This window comes from Heloderma suspectum, chromosome 4 (genome assembly GCF_057233095.1).
Source record: "Heloderma suspectum isolate Gila_16-S chromosome 4, 16-S_ref, whole genome shotgun sequence".
Lineage (NCBI taxonomy): Eukaryota > Metazoa > Chordata > Lepidosauria > Squamata > Helodermatidae > Heloderma > Heloderma suspectum.
This window is the reverse complement of record NC_139461.1, coordinates 262392717-262415944: the sequence shown is the minus strand read 5'-3', so window position 1 is coordinate 262415944 and position 23228 is coordinate 262392717. Positions and strand designations below refer to the sequence as shown.

Sequence of the window (23228 nt, the reverse complement as noted above, 5' to 3'; positions counted from 1 at the left end):
TTCGAGAAATCAGTGATAGTGAAGCCCAGTAAAATACAGAAATTGATACTAATGGCAATACAGAAATGGATAATGTAACCACACTAGTGGCTGAAAAGAGCTCAGGAGATATTCTTACCAAAAATCCTATGGTTGATGATAGTTCTTGTTCTTTTGTCTTATAGTATTCTAATTCTGTATCTTTTTCATCAACTGTTTTATCATATTGGTGCTGCATGGAGGAGACCGCCATACGTTAATTAACATATAGTATTCCACTTTGTGTGTATCTTGCAAAATATGACTAAGGGCTAAACTAGACATGATGAGGCCTTCACATGTATTTATCCACATGTTTGCACCATTCACATATAAAGCAGGGCTCGGGGTCTATTTTTACATGAAAAAGAGCATGTAGGAAAGTAGGAAAACTGCATCCTCCCCATGTTACCTTGCTGTGCTCTGTTGCTTAAAGTAACTCTTTTTAACTTTTTAACCTCCTAGGGTGTTATGAAATCTAGTAAAACATGTTTCCCAGTGACAGAAGTACAAGATAAACAATAACAAAATGGGCAATCAAAGGAATACAGAGTGCATTCACATGTCTGGAATGGATTGCTGTGATAGCATGCCATGTGAAAAATACAGGGAAATTTGCTTATTTTTTCAGCATGTGCATAAGTGCTGCAATACAAAAAACTGTTGCTGGTTTTGTACTATTCCATGGCTGTTATATCACCACCCCTAGTTACTGACTCATATTGTTACTATGAAGACATTAGGTCTACCTCTCTTGAATGCATTGTCACTATTCTATTTCTTTGCTTACAGAAATAGATTATTTACTCTGCTCTTGCTGTATTAGTAAATATCATACTGATTACAGTGTTGTTTGCATTGGTTCCAAAGCTATATGTAGTTTTCAAGAAATCAGTTTCCTTTCTTGTAGGGCAGAGCCAGGGAAGCTGAATTCTTGGGGGACAAAAACTTCTGGCTATTGTTGTTGTTCAGTCGTTAAGTCGTGTCCGACTCTTCGTGACCCCATGGACCATAGCACACCAGGCCTTCCTGTCCTGCGCTCTCTCCCGGAGCGTGCTCAAGTTCATATTCATCGCATCGGTGATGCTATCAAGCCATCTCATCCTCTGCCGTCCCCTTCTCCTTTTGCCTTCAATCTTTCCCAGCATCAGGGTCTTTTCCAGAGAGTTTTCTCTTCGCATTAGGTGGCCAAAATATTGGAGCTTCAGCTTCAGTATCTGTCCTTCCAATGAGCATTCAAGGTTGATTTCCTTTAGGATGGACTGATTTGACCTCCTTGCAGTCCAGGGGACTCGTAAGACTCTTCTCCAGCACCACAGTTCGAAAGCATCCATTCTTCGGCACTCAGCCTTTCTTATAGTCCAGCTCTCACAGCCATATGTTACTACTGGGAAAACCATAGCTTTAATTATGCGGACCTTTTTCGGCAAGGTGATGTCTCTGCTTCTTACTATGCTGTCTAGGTTTGCCATAGCTTTCCTCCCAAGGAGCAAGCGTCCTTTAATTTCATGGCTACAGTCACCGTCTGCGGTGATCTTGGAGCCCAAGAAAATAAAATCTGTCACTGCTTCCATTTCTTCCCCTTCCATATGCCAGGAAGTGATGGGGCCAGATGCCATGATCTTTGTTTTTTTAATGTTGAGTTTCAAACCAGCTTTTGCACTCTCCTCTTTCACCCTCAACAAGAGGCTCTTTAGATCCTCTTCGCTTTCTGCCATTAGGGTGGTATCATCTGCGTATCTGAGGTTGTTGATAATTCTCCCGGCAATCTTAATTCTGGCTATATATATATATATTTTGTAAAACAGCACTGCCTGCAAATTTCTCAGGGTAGAAGTTGAAACAAGCCCCTGATGTGTATAATTAGAATTATCTGTGCATGTACTCTATGCACAAGAGGGGAGGGGGAGGATTTTGTATGATTTTTTTAAATGTATACGTGTGTGCATGTGTGCGCACGCGCATATGTGTGAGTGTTTCATGTGCATATGTGCACAATGTGAAAAAGGTGTAAAAACCAACCACTCTGCACATTGATAATAAGATTAATGGCACACACACCAACACGCAATACACATAAAACATATTTATATAAATATTAGAGTCTTGATAAAAAAAAATCACTCAACATCAAAAGTTTGAAAAAGAAAAATGAAATACTTTATGAAAACTGCAAGCATTGCTACAACTGGAGCTACACTTGCTGTTCTTGCTCCAGATCCGACTATTGAAAAGTTCCGTTTAACTTGAATAATAGGTTGTCCGGCAAAAACAACTGCCACAGCAAAAACGACAAGCAAAACTCCAGTTGTGTTCACAGTTCCATCCTTCTACTGATTCATAGCCAGTATGTACAGAAATAAGACGTTATGTTTACCTTATGCTTTTCCATAAGTGCTACCATTTCAGTAATCTTGTTCTGACATCGAAGATCTATTTCTTTCTGCATTGTCAGTGCTTCATCAGCTACAGATTTCATAGTTTCTAGCTATTAATAACACATGTGAATGAGAAAAATATTTTAATAATATTAATAATTTTAATGATATTCAACAATTATATGTACAATTCATGATATATGTGCAATTGAATTATATTTAACCATTTTATGTGTAACCTAGCTGTGTTATAGCAAATAAGGCTGCAATCCTAAACACATTTACTAGTAAGGGCTCCGTTGAAGACAGCAGGACTTACTTCTGACAAAACAAGCACAGAATTGTGCTGTTAATAACTTTTCCATTCCTCTAGATTCACAGTTCTTGTAGTGCCTGAGATCCAGGCAAGCAGTGGAAGTTGCAGCAACTGAGGGCTTCTCCAGATGACTGGTTTGTCCCACCACTGTACCACTGTTTCTAATTCCTGTTCAAGCACAGGCTCTGTCCACAGGAGGTTTTTATCTCACTACATTCTGCTTATTATCTTTTCACAAGGGAGGGGAGAACCTCACATAAACATCTCTACTGTTGCGCAATAAACCCTTACACATGGCGGGGGAATTGTGCAATTTCCTCCGGGGTACCTGCCCCTTTCCCTCCCCTTGCAGATTACTGGTCGGTGGATTGTGATTGACACAGTCACACAATATGTAAGGACAGCAGCCCACCAACCCCTTCTCCCCTGACATGGCTTTCGGCTGCCTGGCAGACTGCCAGAATACAGCCGTGCTGGCCATTCCACGCTGCATCATTTGGTGGCATAGTATGGTGGCATGCCGCTCTTATGGACTCCCACCACGTTGTGGAATATGGTATGACGAGAAGGCGGAAAGGTGCAGACGTGTGGGGGGGACAATCCCACCCCGTCGTCGTCACTATCGTCATCATCATAACCATACTCCCTGCAACCACCCACACACAGCGGCTCATTTCACCATGGTACAAGTACAAAGGCTGGCACTTTCATGGCGCGAACAGAGCAAATACCGCATTTTCCTTGTTCTGAAATAGCATGGGATAAGCAGGGGGAAAGTGTGAGTAAACCACACAATAATGTCATGTAAAGCACCCAGAAAATTCCATGCTTGAGGAATGACGAATGCACAACAAAACCCAGGTGCAGAGACATCCTAATTCCCTGAGATGGCTTCTCCCTATGACAAGAGGCCACTCCAAGAAGCATCTGAGGAAATATGAAGCATCCGAGGAATCTACACAAGGGTTTTTTACCTTCATTGTAATGCCTTGCTCAATTGCCAGGAACACAACGCACACCCCAAGACATCCTACTTATCCTATTTCTACCATTATGTCCTGGATTTCTTCAGATCGGTTTTCGTGGCTTTTTAATATTTTGCATTTTCCTTGCAGTATATATTTGGATGTGTGCTAACCTTGTGGTACTGTGACTTTTGTTCTGATAGGAGTAGAAGTGCGAAATAGGAGTAGAAGTAGAAAGGGAAGACCAGAAGCTTGAAGAGCAACAGCAAGATGAGGCAGTGGGAAATGCTGAGGTGAAGAAAAACGGAGTAGAGGATACTCCTTGGAAAAGGGTGACAGTTAGGAGAAGAAGAACTAGATGCCACTCTGCACCAGTGGAAGCAGTGGAGCTATGGAACCGATTCCAGGTACTTGCAGATGAGACTGGAGGACAGCCTGCAGAGGAAGAATCACAGGATTACCTACATGAGAGTGAGCAAGAGGCTGAAGGTCAGTCAAACAGAGGCGATGAAACCCAGGCCTACAACAAGAAGAAGAGAAGAGTGGTAGTAGTGGGAGACTCCTTGCTGCGTGGGATCGAGACCCAAGTATGTCGCGAAGACCCGTGGACTCGCCAGGTATGTTGTCTCCCAGGAGGACGGATTAGAGACGTGACTGAAAGGTTGTCTGCACTCATAAAGCCCACTGACAGGTATCCCTTTCTTCTCATCCATGAGGGAACAAATGATACCGCCAAGCGGAGCTACGAAGAAATCACATCAGACTTTGAAGCTTTGGGAAGGAAACTCACGAACTTTGGGGCCCAGATAGTTTTCTCATCCATCCTTCCAGTAGTTAGAAGAGGGATAGAAAGGGAATGAAAAATACTCCGGGTGAATGACTGGCTACGAAGGTGGTGCTGACGAGAGAGATTTGGATTCTGGGACCACGGGCTATACTTCCTGGAAGATGGGCTGTTGGCAAGGGATGGGTTGCACCTCACAAAGGATGGGAAGCATGTGTTTGGCCACAGCATGAAGAACTTCATCAGGAGGGCTTTAAACTGAATCCTATGGGGAAGGGAGATGTAAAGTTGGGGGTAACAATGGACGTAGGCTCATGCACTGCAACGGAGAGAACAGCTCTGATAGCGCCCAATAATAGTCTTCAGACACATGTAGGAAGAAAGCCAGTCTATGAAGCACATGGTCTTCGATGTCTATATACTAATGCCCAGAGTATGGGAAACAAACAGAACGAACTTGAACTCTTAATACAGGAAGGAAATTATGACTTGATAGGTATAACTGAGACTTAGTGGGATGACTCTCATGACTGGAATACAGCAATTGAAGGATATAACTTGTTCAAAAAGAACAGGAGGAACAGAAAGGGAGGTGAGGTTGCACTGTATGTGAAAAATACATATCTCTGCACAGAAATACAGGAGGATGAGCTTGGTAGCCCCATCGAGAGCATCTGGATCAAAATAAATTGAGCAAAGAATAAAAGGAACCTGGTGGTCGGAGTCTACTACCAGCCACCCAATCAAGGAGAAGACAAGGATGAAACTTTTGAAAAGCAAATAGCCAATGTTTTAAGGAAGCATGATGTAGTAGTAATGGGGGACTTCAATTTCCCCGATATTTGTTGGGAGACAAATTCTGCAAAACATGGCCCCTCCTAAAGAAGTAGAGGAAGGAACTAGAGGATCGGCTATCCTTGTTGTTGTTGTTCAGTCGTTCAGTCGTGTCCGACTCTTCGTGACCCCATGGACCATAGCACGCCAGGCCTTCCTGTCCTGCGCTCTCTCCCGGAGCGTGCTCAAGTTCATATTCATTGCATCCGTGATGCTATCTAGCCATCTCATCCTCTGCCGTCCCCTTCTCCTTTTGCCTTCAGTCTTTCCCAGCATCAGGGTCTTTTCCAGGGAGTTTTCTCTTCGCATTAGGTGGCCAAAATATTGGAGCTTCAGCTTCAGTATCTGTCCTTCCAATGAGCACTCAGGGTTGATTTCCTTTAGGATGGACTGATTTGACCTCCTTGCAGTCCAGGGGACTCGTAAGAGTCTTCTCCAGCACCACAGTTCGAAAGCATCCATTCTTCGGCGCTCAGCCTTCCTTATAGTCCAGCTCTCACAGCCATACATTACTACTGGGAAAACCATAGCTTTGATTAGACGGACCTTTGTCGGCAAGGTGATGTCTCTGCTTCTTACTATGCTGTCTAGGTTGGCCATAGCTTTCCTCCCAAGGAGCAAGCGTCTTTTAATTTCATGGCTACAGTCACCGTCTGCGGTGATCTTGGAGCCCAAGAAAGTAAAATCTGTCACTGCTTCCATTTCTTCCCCTTCTATATGCCAGGAAGTGATGGGGCCAGATGCCATGATCTTCGTTTTTTTAATGTTGAGTTTCAAACCAGCTTTTGCACTCTCCTGTTTCACCCTCAACAAGAGGCTCTTTAGATCCTCTTCGCTTTCTGCCATTAGGGTGGTATCGTCTGCATATCGGAGGTTGTTGATAATTCTCCCAGCAATCTTAATTCCGACCTCTGATTCATCCAACCCAGCATTTCTCATGATGTACTCTGCATATAAGTTAAATAAGCAGGGTGACAATATGCAGCCTTGTCGTACTCCTTTCCCAATTTTGAACCACTCGGTTGTTCCATGTCTGGTTCTTACTGTTGCTTCTTGACCCTCGTACAGGTTTCTCAGGAGACAGGTAAGGTGGTCTGGTACTCCCATCACTTTAAGAATTTGCCACAGTTTGTTGTGATCCACACAATCAAAGGCTTTAGCGTAGTCAATGAAGCAGAAATAGACGTTTTTCTGGAATTCTCTTGCTTTCTCCATGATGCAGCGAATGTTGGCGATTTGATCTCTAGTTCCTCTGCCTCTTCTAAATCCAGCTTGTACTTCCGGTAGTTCTCGGTTCGCATACTGCTGAAGCCTAGCTTGTAGGATTTTGAGCATCACCTTGCTGGCATGTGAAATGAGCGGAATGGTGCGGTAATTTGAACACTCTTTGGCATTGCCCTTCTTTGGAATTGGAATGTAAACTGACCTTTTCCAGTCTTGTGGCCACTGTTGAGTGTTCCAGATTTGTTGGCATATTGAATGCAGCACTTTAACAGCATCATCTTTTAGGATTTTAAATAGCTCGGCTAGAATACTGTCATCTCCGCTAGCTTTGTTGTTACTAATGCTTCCTAAGGCCCACTTGACTTCACTCTCGAGGATGTCCGGCTCAAGTTCAGTGAGCGCACTATCATGGCTATCAGGGACATTCAGATCTTTCCTGTATAGTTCTTCTGTGTATTCTTGCCACCTCTTCTTAATCTCATCTGCTTCTGTTAGGTCCCTGCCTTCTTTGTCCTTTATCATCCCCGTCTTTGCACAAAACGTTCCCTTGAGATCTCCAATTTTCTTGAAGAGATCTCTAGTCTTTCCCATTCTGTTGTTTTCCTCGATTTCTTTGCATTGTTCATTTAAGAAGGCCTTCTTGTCTCTCCTTGCTATTCTCTGGAACTCTGCGTTCAGTTGGGTATATCTTCCCCTTTCTCCCTTGCTTTTCGCTTCCCTTCTTTCCTTAGCTACTTGTAAAGCCTCATCAGACAGCCACTTGGCTTTCTTGCATTTCTTTTTCTTTGGGATGGATTTCGTTGCTGCCTCCTGAACAATGTTACGGACCTCCATCCATAGTTCCTCAGGCACTCTGTCTATCAGGTCTAATCCCTGAAATCTATTCCTCACCTCCACTGTATATTCATCAGGGATATGATTTAGGTCATACCTGAACGGTTTAGTGGTTTTCCCGACGTTCTTCAATTTAAGCCGAAATTTTGCAAGAAGCAGCTCATGATCTCAGCCACAGTCAGCTCCAGGTCTTGTTTTTACTGACTGTATGGAGCTTCTCCATCTTTGGCTGCAAAGGACATAATCGATCTGATTTCGATATTGACCATCTGGTGACGTCCATGTGTAGAGTCGCCTCTTGTGCTGTTGGAAAAGAGTGTTTGCTATGATCAGCGTGTTCTCTTGGCAAAACCCTATTAGCTTTTGTCCTGCTTCATTTTGTACACCAAGGCCATGCCTGCCTGTTATCCCGGTGATTTCTTGACTTCCTACTTTAGCATTCCAATCCCCTATGATGAAGAGGACATCTTTTTTTGGTGTTAGTTCTAGAAGGTGTTGTAGGTCTTCATAGAACCTATCAACCTCAGCTTCTTCGGCCTCAGTGGTTGGGGCATAGACTTGAATTACTGTGATGTTGAATGGTTTGCCTTGGATTCGTACTGAGATCATTCTATCATTTTTAAGATTGTACCCCAGTACTGCTTTTCCCACCCTTTTGTTGACTATGAGTGCTACTCCATTTCTTCTCAGGGATTCTTGCCCACAATAGTAGATATGATGGTCACCTGAATTAAATTCGCCCATGCCTGTCCATTTGAGTTCGCTTATTCCCAAGATGTTGATGTTCAATCTTGCCATCTCATGTTTGACCACCTCCAGCTTACCTTGATTCATTGATCTGACATTCCAGGTTCCTAAACAATATTGTTCTTTACAGCATCGGATTTTCTTTTCACCACCAGACACATCCACAGGTGAGTGTCCTTTCGGGTTTGGCCCAGCCGCTTCACTCTTTCTGGCGCTACTTGGAAATACCCTCTGCTCTTCCCCAGTAGCATATTGGACACCTTCCGACCTGAGGGGCTCATCTTCCGGCGTCATATCTTTTAGCCTTGTGATACGTTCCATGGGGTTTTCTTGGCAAGAATACTGGAGTGGGTTGCCATTTCCTTCTCCAGTGGACCACATTTTGTCAGAACTCTCTGCCATGACCTGTCCGTCTTGGGTGGCCCTGCACGGCATAGCTTATGGCTTCACTGAGTTACGCAAGCCCCTTCGCCACAACAAGGCAGTGATCCATGAAGGGGACGGCTATCCTTGACTTGATCCTAACCAACAGAAATGACTTAGTGGATAAAGTAGCAGTTACAGGAACTCTGGGGGAAAGCGACCATGTTGTACTTGAGTTCTTGGTTCTAAGGGAAGCAAAAGCCGAGTGTAGTCAAACGCGTACCCTGGATTTTAGGAAAGCTGATTTTAATAAACTCAGAACAATGATCAGTAAGGTCCCATGGCAAGCAATGCTAGCGAGAAAAGGAGTCCAAGTTGGGTGGGAACTTTTAAAAAAGGAAATTCTCAAGGCACAATCACAAACAATTCCAACAAGAAGAAAAGGTGGAAGACAACAGAAGAAGCCAATGTGGCTTCACAAAAAGCTTAAGGATGACCTGAAAACAAAAAAAGACACATATAGGAAGTGGAAAGAAGGCCAAGTAACAAAGGAAGAGTACAGGCAGGTAGCACAGAATTGCAGGGATGGTGTCAGGAAGGCTAAAGCTGAGAACGAGCTGAGGTTAGCGAGGGATGCTAAAAACAACAAAAAGGCTTTCTTCAGCTACGTGCATAGTAAAAGGCAGAGGAAAGAAATGGTTGTTCAGCTATTAAATAAGGATGGCAAAACGACAACAGATGACAAAGAAAAGGCAGAGGTGCTCAATTCCTACTTTGGCTCAGTCTTCTCCCAAAAGAGGGTCTATGACCCCCCTGGCAAAGGCGAAGTACAGGCTGAAGGGGCAGGATTGCAGCTTGTGATCGATAGGCATATGGTCATAGAATCATAGAATCATAGAATAGTAGGGTTGGAAGGGGCCTACAAGGCCATCGAGTCCAACCCCCTGCTCAATGCAGGAATCCAAGTCAGAGCATCCCTGACAAATGGCTGTCCAGCCTCGTCTTGAAGGCCTCCAGTGTGGGAGAGCCCACCACCTCCCCAGGTAATTGGTTCCATTGCCGTATTGCTCTGACACTCAGGAAGTTTTTCCTGATGTTCAGTCGGAATCTGGCTTCCTGTAACTTGAGCCCATTATTCCGTGTCCTGCACTCTGGGATGATCGAGAAGAGATCCTGGCCTTCTTCTCTGTGACAACCTTTCAAGTACTTGAAGAGTGCTATCATATCTCCCCTCAGTCTTCTCTTCTCAAGGCTAAACATGCCCAGTTCTTTCAGTCTCTCTTCATAGGGCTTTGTTTCCAGTCCCCTGATCATCTTTGTTGCCCTCCTTTGAACCCTCTCCAGTTTGTCTGCATCCTTCTTAAAGTGTGGTGCCCAGAACTGGACACAGTACTCCAGATGAGGCCTAACCAGTGCTGAGTAGAGGGGAACTAGTACTTCCCGGGATTTGGAAGCGATGCTTCTATGAATGCAGCCCAAAATAGCATTTGCCTTTTTTGCAGCCACATCACATTGTTGGCTCATATTCAGCTTGTGATCGACGACAATTCCAAGATCCTTCTCGCTCGTAGTGTGGTTGAGCCACGTATCCCCCATCTTGTAACTGTGCATTTGGTTTCTTTTTCCTAGGTGCAGAACTTGGCATTTGTCCCTATTAAATGCCATTCTGTTGTTTTCTGCCCAGCACTCCAGTCTATCCAGATCACTTTGAATTTTGTTTCTGTCTTCCAAAGTATTAGCTATCCCTCCCAATTTTGTGTCATCTGCAAATTTGATCAGCATTCCCTGCAGCTCCTCCTCCAAGTCATTAATAAAAATATTGAAGAGCACTGGGCCCAGGACTGAGCCCTGCGGTACCCCACTCGTTACCTCTCCCCAGCTTGAGAAGGTCCCATTGATAAGCACTCTTTGAGTCCGATTCTGTAGCCAACTGTGGATCCACCGGATCGTTGTTTCATCTAGCCCACTTCGAGCTAGTTTGCTCATCAGGATATCATGGGGCACTTTGTCGAAAGCTTTGCTGAAGTCGAGGTATATGATGTCTACAGCATTCCCACGGTCTACAAGGGAGGTTACTTGATCAAAAAATGAGATCAGATTTGTCTGGCAGGACTTGTTTTTGACAAATCCATGTTGGCTTCGAGTAATCACGGCATTGTTGTCAAGGTGCTTCCAGATGGATTGCTTTATGATCTGCTCCAGAATTTTCCCAGGGATTGATGTCAGACTGACTGGTCTGTAGTTCCCAGGTTCCTCCTTTTTACCCTTTTTGAAGATAGGGACAACGTTAGCCCTCCTCCAGTCATCTGGCACTTCCCCGGTCCTCCATGATTTCTCAAAGAGAATAGACAGCGGTTCTGAGAGTTCTTCTGCCAGTTCCTTTATGACTCTAGGATGCAGTTCATCTGGCCCTGGAGATTTGAACTCATTCAAAGTAATGAGGTGTTCCTTGACCATATGCCTGTCGATCTCAAGCTGCAATCCTGCCCCTTCAGCCTGTACTTCGCCTTTGCCAGGGGGGTCATAGACCCTCTTTTGGGAGAAGACTGAGCCAAAGTAGGAATTGAGCACCTCTGCCTTTTCTTTGTCCTCTGTTATCATTTTGCCATCCTTATTTAATAGCTGAACAACCATTTCTTTCCTCTGCCTTTTACTATGCACGTAGCTGAAGAAAGCCTTTTTGTTGTTTTTAGCATCCCTCGCTAACCTCACCTCGTTCTCCGCTTTAGCCTTCCTGACGCCATCCCTGCAATTCTGTGCTACCTGCCTGTACTCTTCCTTTGTTACTTGGCCTTCTTTCCACTTCCTATATGTGTCCTTTTTTGTTTTCAGGTCATCCCTAAGCTTTTTGTGAAGCCACATTGGCTTCTTCTGTTGTCTTCCACCTTTTCTTCTTGTTGGAATTGTTTGTGATTGTGCCTTGAGAATTTCCTTTTTTAAAAGTTCCCACCCAACTTGGACTCCTTTTCTCGCTAGCATTGCTTGCCATGGGACCTTACTGATCATTGTTCTGAGTTTATTAAAATCAGCTTTCCTAAAATCCAGGGTACGCGTTTGAGTACACTCGGCTTTTGCTTCCCTTAGAACCAAGAACTCAAGTACAACATGGTCGCTTTCCCCCAGAGTTCCTGTAACTGCTACTTTATCCACTAAGTCATCTCTGTTGGTTAGGATCAAGTCAAGGATAGCCGATCCTCTAGTTCCTTCCTCTACTTTCTGTAGGAGGAAGTTATCCGCCACACAAGTCAGAAATTTCCTGGAGGGGCCATGTTTTGCAGAATTTGTCTCCCAACAAATATCAGGGAAATTGAAGTCCCCCATTACTACTACATCATGCTTCCTTAAAAAGGAACACCTAATGACTCTGAATGAGTTCAAATCTCCAGGGCCAGATAAACTGCTTCCTAGAGTAATAAAGGAACTGGCAGAAGAACTCTCAGAACCACTGTCTATTCTCTTGGAGAAATCATGGAGGATGGGGGAAGTGCCAGATGACTGGAGGAGGGCTAATGTTGTCCCTATCTTCAAAAAGGGTAAAAGGAGGAACCTGGGAACTACAGACCAGTCAGTCTGACATCAATCCCGGGGAAAATTCTGGAGCAGATGATAAAGCAATCCATCTGGAAGCACCTTGAAAACAATGCAGTGATTACTTGAAGCCAACATGGATTTGTCAAAAACAAGTCCTGCCAGACAAATCTGATCTCATTTTTTGATCAAGTAACCTCCCTTGCGGACCGTGGGAATGCTGTAGACATCATATACCTCGACTTCAGAAAAGCTTTTGAGAAAGTGCCCCATGAGATCCTGATGAGCAAACTAGCTCAAAGTGGGCTAGATGAAACAACGATCCAGTGGATCCACAGTTGGCTACAGAATCGGACTTGAAGAGTGCTTATCAATGGGACCTTCTCAAACTGGGGAGAGGTAACGAGTGGGGTACCGCAGGGCTCAGTCCTGGGCCCAGTGCTCTTCAACATTTGTATTAATGACTTGGAGGAGGAGGTGCAAGGAATGCTGATCAAATTTGCAGATGACACAAAATTGGGCAGGATAGCTAATACTTTGGAAGACAGAAACTAAATTCAAAGTGATCTGGATAGACTGGAGCGCTGGGCTGAAAACAACAGAATGACATTTAATAGGGATAAATGCCAAGTTCTGCGCATAGGAAAAAGAAACCAAATGCACAGTTACAAGATGGGGGATACGTGGCTCAATAATACTACAAGCGAGAAGGATCTTGGAATTGTTGTCGATCACAAGCTGAAAATGAGCCAACAGTGTGATGTGGCTGCAAAAAAGGCAAATGGTCGTTTGGGCTGCATTAATAGAAGCATAGCTTCCAAATCCCGGGAAGTACTAGTTCCCCTCTACTCAGCACTGGTTAGGCCTCATCTGGAGTACTGTGTCCAGTTCTGGGCACCACACTTTAAGAAGGATGCAGACAAACTGGACAGGATTCAGAGGAGGGCAACAAAGATGATCAGGGGACTAGAAACAAAGCCCTATGAAGAGAGACTGAAAGAACTGGGCATGTTTAGCCTTGAGAAGAAAAGACTGAGGGGAGATAGGATAGCGCTCTTCAAGTACTTGAAAGGTTATCACAGAGAGGAAGGCCAAGATCTCTTCTTGATCATGCCAGAGTGCAGGACACAGAATAATGGGCTCAAGTTATAGGAAGCCAGATTCCGGCTGAACATTAGGAAAACTTCCTGACTGTTAGAGCAATACGACAATGGAACCACTTACCTAGGGAGGTGGTGGGCTCTCCCACACTGGAGGCGTTCAAGACGAGGCTGGACAGCCATCTGTCAGGGATGCTCTGACTTGGATTCCTGCATTGAGCAGGGGGTTGGACTCGATGGCCGTGTAGGCCCCTTCCAACCCTACTATTCTATGATTCTAAGTGGTTTCCGCAGGGGGTAGACTGCAGGGGGTGGCACCGCAAGAAGGAAGGATCCTCCATTGCTGTCCTCAGTTTGCTGGCTGCCAGCAACAGGGTAGCAAGATCAGGCATGTAGGATTTTTTTAAAAAAACAACAACAACAGCATTTGCCAATGCACACATACAGAGATCTGTATTTGCAGGTAACACCATTTTCCTCTTAAGTTGCTTCTGTGCAGGTACGAGTCTTTGGCTATGCACACTGAAAAATATTGTTTAAAAAATACGCTGGCTAAAAGAGGCTTCCCAGGAGGCGGTAAGGTTGCAGAAGGAGGAAGAGGAGGAGAAGGTGGCAGTGCTGACGATGTGGAAGACTGCATCTTGGGAGAGCCTGCAGTCAGCCATGTCTCCCTCTTGGTCCCTGGATGCTGGGTGAGGAAGGTGGCATGTGCCACAGCACAGGTGGCCCCCGCAAAACTCTGCTGCTTGGGATGCCTGTTTGCCTTAACAAGCAAAACAACAGTGTCTCAACTGTGTTCCTCCCTCCTGCCCCTGAAGGGCTTATTTCCTTCCTTCCTCTCTCAAGCGCGCGTGCACACACGCACACACACGCAGTCTTGCCTAGTGAAAACGGAGAGTGAACTCAATGCTGCTTCCTCTCACTGCCTTTAAAAAAAAAAGTTTGGATTGTCTTTTCAAGCCTTTCCAATTATCTCCTTTTTCCTTTTCATTTCCTAGCCTCAAAAAACTAGTAGCTGAAAATGGGATGATATACATGTTTACTCAGAATTAAATCACATTGTTTTCAATGGTGTTTACTCCTGGAAAAGTCAGCACATGCACCAGGTTTCAGGATATTTTGGGGGATGGACAGGGAACCAGCATTTTATGGCTTCACCCCATGCGAGGATGGCAGTGGCAGCAGGCAGAGGCACCATAACCTCCCCCCATTCTCCTCCTCCTTCTTCTCCCCTGTAACTTTTTTTTTGTTTTTTGCAGGAGGAGCTGTGAATTACCATGCAATTTATTTATAAATCTCTATTGCTGTGCCCCACTGAAGGTACTCATGCTGTCAGCAGAGTCACACACAAAAAAGTAAACTGAAATGACAATTTCCCCTGCAATTACAGCAACTCATGCTATAAACATAAATGATAGAACATGTGTGACCTTTCCAACTGTTCCTACTTCTGCAATTGCATTTGCGTGTAGCATTTAATCACACTATCACCATAGTGGATACTGCACTGTATTCATTAGCGACTGATGAGTTTTGCAGAAATACCATCACAGTGCTGCTTGAAACACAAAAGGAGCTCTAGTGTAGGTTCCCCTCAAGAGACTGAAATTCTAAAGTGCTATATATGGAGTGAAAGGCCCAAGACATTTCACAGACAGTAAAGGAAGGCTGAGCCTCCAGAATGGAGAGGACTGAATATGGGGAAAATTCCCATTACCCTTCCCCTGCTTCATCCCCTCCTTCACTCAGTACTCTACAGTCCCCAATTTCTCTACTCATCACAGTCCTCCAAACCTCTATATCCACCCGACTCATCACTACACTTCTCCACTGACACCGTACTGATTCCTTCCCTGATTATAAACCCAGATCCTTGCATAGAAGAAGGGCAAAGTGAAAGGAACATTGATATTTACTGTGAAGGTTTCTTCTTGTTGGTGTGAGGTTATCCAGAGTGATTTTTACATTCCTATCAGGCCAAAGAATCAGGAATAATGTGACTAGAGTTTTGCAAGGATGGGACTACTTTTGCCTCTTAGAGTAAGCACCTCTCCATTTCCATAACATGGCCAAGCTTGTGGCAGATTAACTACTTGAAAACATATCATTAAATCCCCCTATTTCTGAAATCTGCCAAGCAGCCACCTAGTCCTTGGCAAGTAACTTCACACAACACTATAAACTAAATACCCATGCCTCATCAGAAACGGCCTTTGGATGGAAGGTGCTACAAAATATCCCTCATCATAAGGAAACAGCCATTTATCTGACCTAGGCTATCCTAATGTTTTTTCATAGCCCTTTCTTGGAAACTTACTGTGAAGGTTTCTTCTTGCTGTGCAGAGGACATCAGTGGCTGTTTTTTTCTTCTTTTACCTTCTCCTTAGTCTACACATGAGTAGTCACTCTGCACAACAATCCAGAGAACAAACACTTCTGAAAGAGTCTTACTCCCCTACTTCTGCCCTCTCTTTTCTGAATAACTATTAAATTAAGGCCTCTGAGGTAGCTGCTGCTCTGGTGGAACGTGCTGTGATGTTTAGTGGAACAGGAATGTGTTGTAAATATGCTAATGACCTATGGTACTATGGTGGAAGTGGATACCTTTTCCCACATGGAGGCGGGATGATAGGCGGCAAAGAGGCCATCTGATTGCCAAAAGGCAGATAGGTGATGAAGCTATTTTGAGGGCTCAGCAGATGTCCAATTTGTGCCATTGTGAGTATTTGGTAGGATATGAAAGTTTGGGATAGAAAGAAGGGAGAATAAACTCTTATGCTTTGTGGAACAGGGTGTTAACCTTTGGGATGAAGCACAGGTCTGGTCTGAAGATCATCCTTTCTTTCTGGAAGATGCATAGCTTGATTTCTGACACCCTAGATGTGGATATGATTGGCAATTAAGTCTACTTTGAATTATAGCAGCCATAGCACCACTGCTTTTAGTGGTTCAAATAGCTATTTTGGAAGCACTTGCAATACTGTATGGAGTTTCCAAGAAGGAACTTGTGAACTGTTGTAGGACTTATTAGGGAAGTTCCTTGAAATCTCCAGAGACAAGGCTGCAGACTGTGTGGTTTGGCTCCTGGTTTCAATAGGACAAAGGAGAGGACCAAGGCCTGTTGGAGAGGGTTGGACTAAAGTCCAAGTCCAGCAACTTAGCCAGTCTGCTTTGGAGGTGCATATCCCCCTGAAGTGGTATGTTGTGGTGGATAGCAGGTTGAGGATAGGACTGTTGTTGCCTCTGGATGCCAGAAATGTGACCTATTTCCACCTTGCCTGGTATTGTCTATGCTGATGAGGACATAAGATTAGTGCATCTGTTGCGACATGGATATAAGATTGGTGCGTCAGGGCTAGCCATATTGCATGAAGCTCCAGAGCATATGCTATGTTTGGATTCCTGTTGATGTGCTTCCTGAACTATGTGGCCTTTGCCCTGAGGCTTGTGTCTGTGGTGATGAATACATGGGGGAGGGTCTTTTCAGATGGACTCCCTTGGTGAGATTGCTGCCATCTGAAGGACTGTGACTGGGGGTGTCTCTACACGAACGATTTATTGCACGCTTGTGATTGGTCGCTCACAGAAGTTTGGGGGTCCTTCACATGACGTCATCAACCTCCAGGATGTCTACTGCACATTTCCCTTTTATCCGGCTTTCAAAAAGATTGGAGATAAGCTGGTAATAAAAGTTAATGGTGCTATATCGGCAATGTGTAATGCTGGCTTAGCGCCATGAACTTGCTGAGGAAAAACTTTCCTCAATTCAAACCATGTGTCTGCCATGTAAATGCTTGAGCACATTCATGGATCGCAGGCTGATCAGAGGGAGAAGAGGGTAAAATGCATTCCTGCAATGAAGGGTGACAGATCTGATCCCCCACCCCACCAAGCTCAGTATCAACAACCTCTGTTGATTCAGAGCACCCCATTAAGTTAAATGGGACTTGCTCCCAAGTAAGTGTGCCTAGGGTTGCAGACTTACAGCACAATCTTACGTCTACTCGGAAGTTGTAGCTTTCCTGGGGGCTGTGAGGAAATGGTAGAGCACAAGTTAAGTGACAAAAACAAACCATCACCCCGCTCCTTTGCACACACGCCAGGGAGGGAGGGAGGTGCTCCCTCATTTTAAACCACATGTGTGCCGGGTAAAGGATCCCATCCTAATCCCGCAAAGAAACCAAAAGCGGAAAGCCCTGGTAAGGATGTGGGGGTTTTCCTTAATGCAGAAACACCCTGGGTTCACACCATCGCAGGGGGCGAAGAAGCCATCGTGGTTTCTCCCGCACGTGTGCCAGTTGTTTAATAATTACCCATGTTGCAGCGCAGGTTGGTGTGTCATCCGAACCCGGGGCACGGCACAACCTTCATACTCACCCTACAACCCACAACGTGCAGTATGGGATGTAGGGTGGGTACAAAGCCATCCCCACCATGCTGCATGCTAGCTTCAGACAACATGCCAACCAGTGCTGCAGTGCAGGTAATTATGTAAACAACTGGAACACATCAGGGAGAAGCCACAATGGCTTCTTTTCCCTGCACGATCGTCCAAACAGACTCAGAGAGTTCCTTGATCAGTGGTAGTTTGTGGTGGGATGGGGGGAGGCGGTTATGTTGTCCTGAAAAGGAAGTACCATTGAAGAGGTCTCCTTTCTCGTGATATAGAAGGGTCTTTCATGATTTTTGGGTCCCATCCTAAGGAAGAAAGATGTGGCCTGTGTTTGCATTTCCTGCGACTCTCAGCTGTTGTACCTGTGAAGATGGCTGGAGATTACTTCTTTGGTGGTTGATTAAGAATCCATGGGTCTGTAGGGATGTCAGGGTCTTCTGGTGATCTAGGTGGGTTCAGTCTAGGGAGGGAGACCACAGAAGGATATAATCTAGGTAAGAGTAGATATTTATGCCTTAAGGGTGTCAGTGGGCTACTAAGGAGGCCATAGGTTTTACAGTCAAGGAACATCTGAAGGTGAGAGCCCTGTATTGAGATTGGGCAGCCATTTGTCAAGGAAGCTTTAAACTGGATTCCTGTACTGAGCAGAGGGTTGGACTCAATAGCCTAAATGGCCCCTTCCAACTCTATGATTCTGTGGTTTTATTGGAAATGATGTTTCTAAAACCAAAAACAAAGGTACCTGCAGTGAAGAGGGTTGATGGGAACAGGGAGGGCATCTTTGATAGATGTAAGGTTTCCACTTAGAATCTGTGATAGGCCAATACTTTTAGATATTTCAAATCAAAGACTGCTCTTCAGTCTCTTTTTCTCCTTTTTTTGGATGAAAAATATGGAATTGATTCCTGAGAATCTTTCTATGGGTGGCATGGGCTCTTTTGTTTTGATGTCTAGAATATGTGATATGGCTTGTGTGATTATTTTTTATTTTATGGACACTTTGATACTAGATATGGAAAAAACTCACTGGAGTATTTCGGAATTCTGTGGAGTAGCTTTCTCTTATGGTTTGGATGGCCATTGATCTGATGTGGAGGCTTTACAGGATGGAAGGAAGTGCTGAAGCCATACTCCTACCTACTGGGAGATTTTTGGCATCAGAAAGACCTTTGGGAACAAAATGAAGCAAAGGGATGTTAGGTGGCTTGCACTTGTATTTTGTTTCTACTAAGGCATCTTTGATTGCATCATCCCACAAAAGATGAGCCCTAGTGAAGGGAACTGAGGCTGGATTATATCCGGATGCAGTGTCCACATTCCAGTTCTTAAGCCAAATCATGCATCTTGCTATGTTATTGGCTGCAAAACTTTTGACAGAAAACTGAACAATGAACTGAATGTTGCATCTGCTCTGATAATGCCTTTGACAACTTTAGGAGATCCCTGCATAATTTTAATGGATCTGAGTTTTGATCCTCTGCCTAGAGAATGAAGATAAAAATAGAGGATGCTGTGGAGGAACTGAGAGCTGGTGGCAACCTTGTAACTTTTCCTTAAGGTAGCGTGTGCATATTTCTCACCTGAGTCTCTAAGAGAGCTGCCATCATCCTTAGGAACTGCTGCCCCTGAAAGTAGGCTGCAAGAGCAGCATTTGCTAATGGGACCTTAAGGTTATCCATGGCAGGCTGAGAGTGTTTAATACTTTTTAGACATATTCATTTTCTTACTGTTTGGAGGGGATAACCACTCTGATTTCATTTCCACATTGAAGAATGGAGGAAAAGACTCGATGGCCTTGTAGGCCCCTTCCAACCCTACTATTCTAAAAGGCACTACTTTTGGTGTGTTTAGGACTCAGGAAAAAGAGTAGCCCCCTTCGTGGGAGGTGGAGCCAGTTCCTGAATGAGTGGATGCAGACCTGGTGTGGAAATAACTTTAAAGAGGTAAAAGTCTTCTTTATGTATAAGCCTAGAAGGTTGATATTCCATTGTAGGAGAGTCTTCAGCTAACTACTTGCCCTCTTCTTTGCCAGTAGGCAGAGGATATTGGCTTGCTTGCTTGCTTGCTTGCTTTTTCTTTCTTTACTGCAGTGGGAGGCCTTGGAAGACTTGATAGAAATCATGTCTGTGGGTGGTTTGGATTGATTTTCATGGACCAAAAGTTCCTGTTGTGGGTCTTTTCCCCAAAACCAGAGCTGTGGGAGTCAGAAGATTCCCAATTATACTCCTCAGAAGAGGGGGTGGGATTGAGAGACTCCCTGGATTTTGAATATCTGGATCTAGCCCTTGATTTCTTGTATTTCTTTTTCCTCTTGGCAATGGGAGAAACAGAGTATGACTAGCCCATTTGCGGGAGCGCTTTCTTTGTCTGCTTTCATGAAGCTGTGTAGTGATGCCACCCATTTATGTCTCCTTAATTCTTTGTATGAATTGATTATCTAGGCTACGGATTGCCCTGACCTGGTCAAATGGAGTCCTGTATCTGATCTTACCTCATTAGAGACAAAGGTTGCACAGTTAAGTTGAAATCTTTACAGGAATTTCCAGATAAATTCCTCTCTGCTACCATAGGGAAGCTTTTGAGAGTATTGAGGGTTTTTTCTAATATGAAGCATTTATTGTGAACTCATCATTCCTTACAGTTGTTTACATGTTCTTTCGATGACATTGTGATCCCCTCAGTTTCAGTTCAGTGGCTAATGAACACGTTTGGCAAGTATTTTTGGAGCAGGGAAAATGCGGCATTTAATTATGAAAGCAAAATAAACTGTTTTTTTTTTCACTTGTGTTTTTGCACTATTCTGCTACACCACAGCATCACCTAGAGATTATATAGTGGAAAAGCAGGAAAGGAAACACTCTTCGTGTAGCGCTCAGACCTCAAATCTGCCACAAAACTTAAAAGTAGATACAGCACATTGACGGGAGTTTAACGGCCTCATGCTCATGATTATCTTCAATTGCCAACTGGTGGTGTGGGAGGGGGGCACTTTTTGGTTGTCTGTCTATTGCTTCAGCTGGAGGGAGGGTTTGGGGGCTAAAATATCCCTGGTACAAGCACTGCCACTCATGTTTTCACTCCATCTGGCTGTGTGGCTGGCCAAAGAGGGATTGAACTCTAAGGTGGGTCCATCCAGTTGTTTCTGATTCTGAGTGGCATTTGCTCAGTGGCATTCCCCTTTGTTGGACAGGAACACCATGCTCCCCCCCCTTGGTTACCACTCCCTGTGCCTGTGTAGAAGCTGTGTCTTCCTGTTCTGTATTGTTCTGGAGGTTGGAGAGAGCTGTCACGCTGGATGAGCAATCCTGATATGCTTTGCTTCTCCGCAGCCTTAACTCCAGGGCAGTATGGGGGGGCTTGGGGGGGGTGGAGCCATAGGAGCTGACAGGAAGGAAAGGCAAAAACAGATAATAAAGGAGAGAGAGCAAGATAGAAAAGACAGAATGTCTAACAAGAGAAGAGGTAAGATTTAAAAGAGTAAATGAAACATTCAGAAAGAGAGCCTAAGAATGTTTTTTTCTGAGAAGAGAGAAATTGCATCTGCTCTTGAGTGAGCCAAGGAAAGAATTGCGGAGGAGAGGCAAAAGTAGCGCAATACAAAAACAAAGCCTCGCAGCATAATCCCTGCTTCTTGAGCCTAAAAGGAAAGTAAAACCCACTCTGGACAACCTCCCAACTGCCTTTGGGAGAATTCTGTGATGCACTGCATCCTTCCTCTTCTTGCCACCCCTAATCTACAAGGATTTGGGGAAAGCAATATATTTCTGAGAATTGTCTCCAAAACCACCTCTCAGGATCTTGTTCCTGAAGCTGGTTCCCAAGTTGGGATATGAAAAATGGTTTTATTTCTTGAACACACTCTGGGTAGGACAGGTCTGGGTGTGACAAAAAGAAAGGCTCTTAGGAACTGATAAGTAGATTGATAACATATAGATACTAATCATATGAGTAAAATGGTTTCTATTTAAGCTTATGCAAATTATCCAATTTTACAAAATGCAATAAAGTTCAACTCTCACCTCTTTCAGAAGTTTTTCTTCAGCTGCCCTAGCCATCTCAGTTTCATTTTTATAGCTGTCAATCGTTTCTTTGTGTAATTTATTTATATTTTCCAATTCTAACTGTAATTTATTCACCTTTAAACAATAAATATATTTGTTTCAGTCCTTCTAATTCACAATAGCTGCAAGATTTGCCCATGCAAACGCACTTAGGTACCCCCACCTGTACAATATATGTCAGTATATTGTGAACACCCCCCCAACACTCCCCTTTTGGGTTTTCCCTTGCAGTGCTCTCAAAGAGAAGTGCACAATTCCCAAATGGGCCTCCAAAGTAATTATGAAACTGAAGTAGAGAGGAAGCAGTGAGAAGCAGACAAGCATCTAGTTAAGTCTTCAAAAATGAAAGTAACTCTTCTTTCCTGTCACTAGATGGCAAAAGTACTATAGGTTGTAATCGCATGGCTTTTTTTTTTTGTACTGACAGCATATGACAGCAGAATATTAGAGAACTAGGACCAAACTAACGGTGATAGACTGATTTGTAGAAGCAAGTCTGCTGCCACATTCCTATAAAACTGGTGGAGTGAGATGGATGGTGGAGTGGCATGGCTAGGCAAAAGGGGAGAGATAATTTTTTTCCACTCATTTTTTTCCCTTCCCCCGCAGCTGAGAGGTTTTAAAATCTGTTTTTCCCCCAGTAGGGCCCAAGACCAGAGGCAACTCCTGCTGGGATAAAATTTGCTTTTAAAAAGCACGTTTTGGTGAAAATAGATGGGCAGGGAAGGGTTTAGGACCCCATTAACTCTGCTGCACTTTAAATTACTCCCTCTCCCTATTTTATAGAATCACCAGGGTCTGGGTTGGATCCTGTTGCCATTATATCTAATTGTAATCTTAGGCTGACAGACTGTTATCTCCATTAATCAGAGCCAAGCATGCACATGAATAATATACTTGTTCCATATCCTATTGGAAGGTAAGATCAGGGTAAATTGCCTACATGTTTATTGGATGATCTTACTGTTTTGCTGACTATGGAAATTAGTAGTCCAGAACTATACCAGAGGAACAAAGGGCATCTCTGCACCAGCCTAAAATCCTGCATTTAAAATGGGGCTTTCTGCTTGCATTTTAAATGCAGGATCAACTCCCTTTTTCACCCACTTCCTTTCCCCCCTCCCCTTTCCCCTTCCTTCTCCTCATATTGGGGTCTTCCATTATCTTTCACTGATCTCGCTCCTCTTCTTGCCACTTTTCCTCTTTTCAGGAGGGAACTCAAGCAGAACACAACAGGGTAATTTGATAGCTCATTTTGGAGATCTATTTAAAAATGGAACAAAGGGCATTTACACAACGGGGTAATTTGATAGCTCATTTTGGAGATCTATTTAAAAAATGGAACAAAGGGCATTTAGTGCAGGAGACGCCCTTGAGGATCATGGCATCATGTAAAGGGCCTGCAAACTTCCATGAAGGAGCAATCTCAATTGCAGGATAAAAGCTCCATGTGAAGAAAGCCATAACCACACCTGGACTAACAACTACGCATTTTATTAAGTTCTTTATTCACTATGATCAACACCTTGCCAATCAAATTCCTCAAATTTACTATCTATCCATTACCTCCACAATACTTCTTTAAATACCAGAAAGATCAAAGTTTCTTCTTACCTTTCCTTCACTAATAATGGATTGTTTGCTTTCTGTTGCAACTTTCTTTCGCAAAACTTTATTCTGTTA

At 44.0% G+C, this 23228-nt stretch overlaps 1 protein-coding gene and 1 long non-coding RNA gene across 2 annotated transcripts in view; one reads left to right on the top strand and one right to left on the bottom strand.

Moving 5' to 3' along the window:
* SYCP1 (synaptonemal complex protein 1) overlaps nt 1–23228 on the bottom strand; it is a 91281-nt gene that overhangs the window by 14579 nt on the left and 53474 nt on the right. Inside the window, exons 24-27 of the mRNA XM_084853565.1 lie at nt 23160–23222; nt 21504–21620; nt 2396–2506; nt 119–211 (exon numbers count right to left, since the gene is read on the bottom strand). Coding sequence (XP_084709691.1) covers nt 119–211; nt 2396–2506; nt 21504–21620; nt 23160–23222 — 384 coding nt within the window. The remainder of the gene's footprint in view (nt 1–118; nt 212–2395; nt 2507–21503; nt 21621–23159; nt 23223–23228) is intronic.
* The window catches only part of LOC146348602 (uncharacterized), a 76276-nt gene that overhangs the window by 21195 nt on the left and 31853 nt on the right, over nt 1–23228 (top strand). The gene's annotated exons all lie outside the window — the stretch shown is intronic.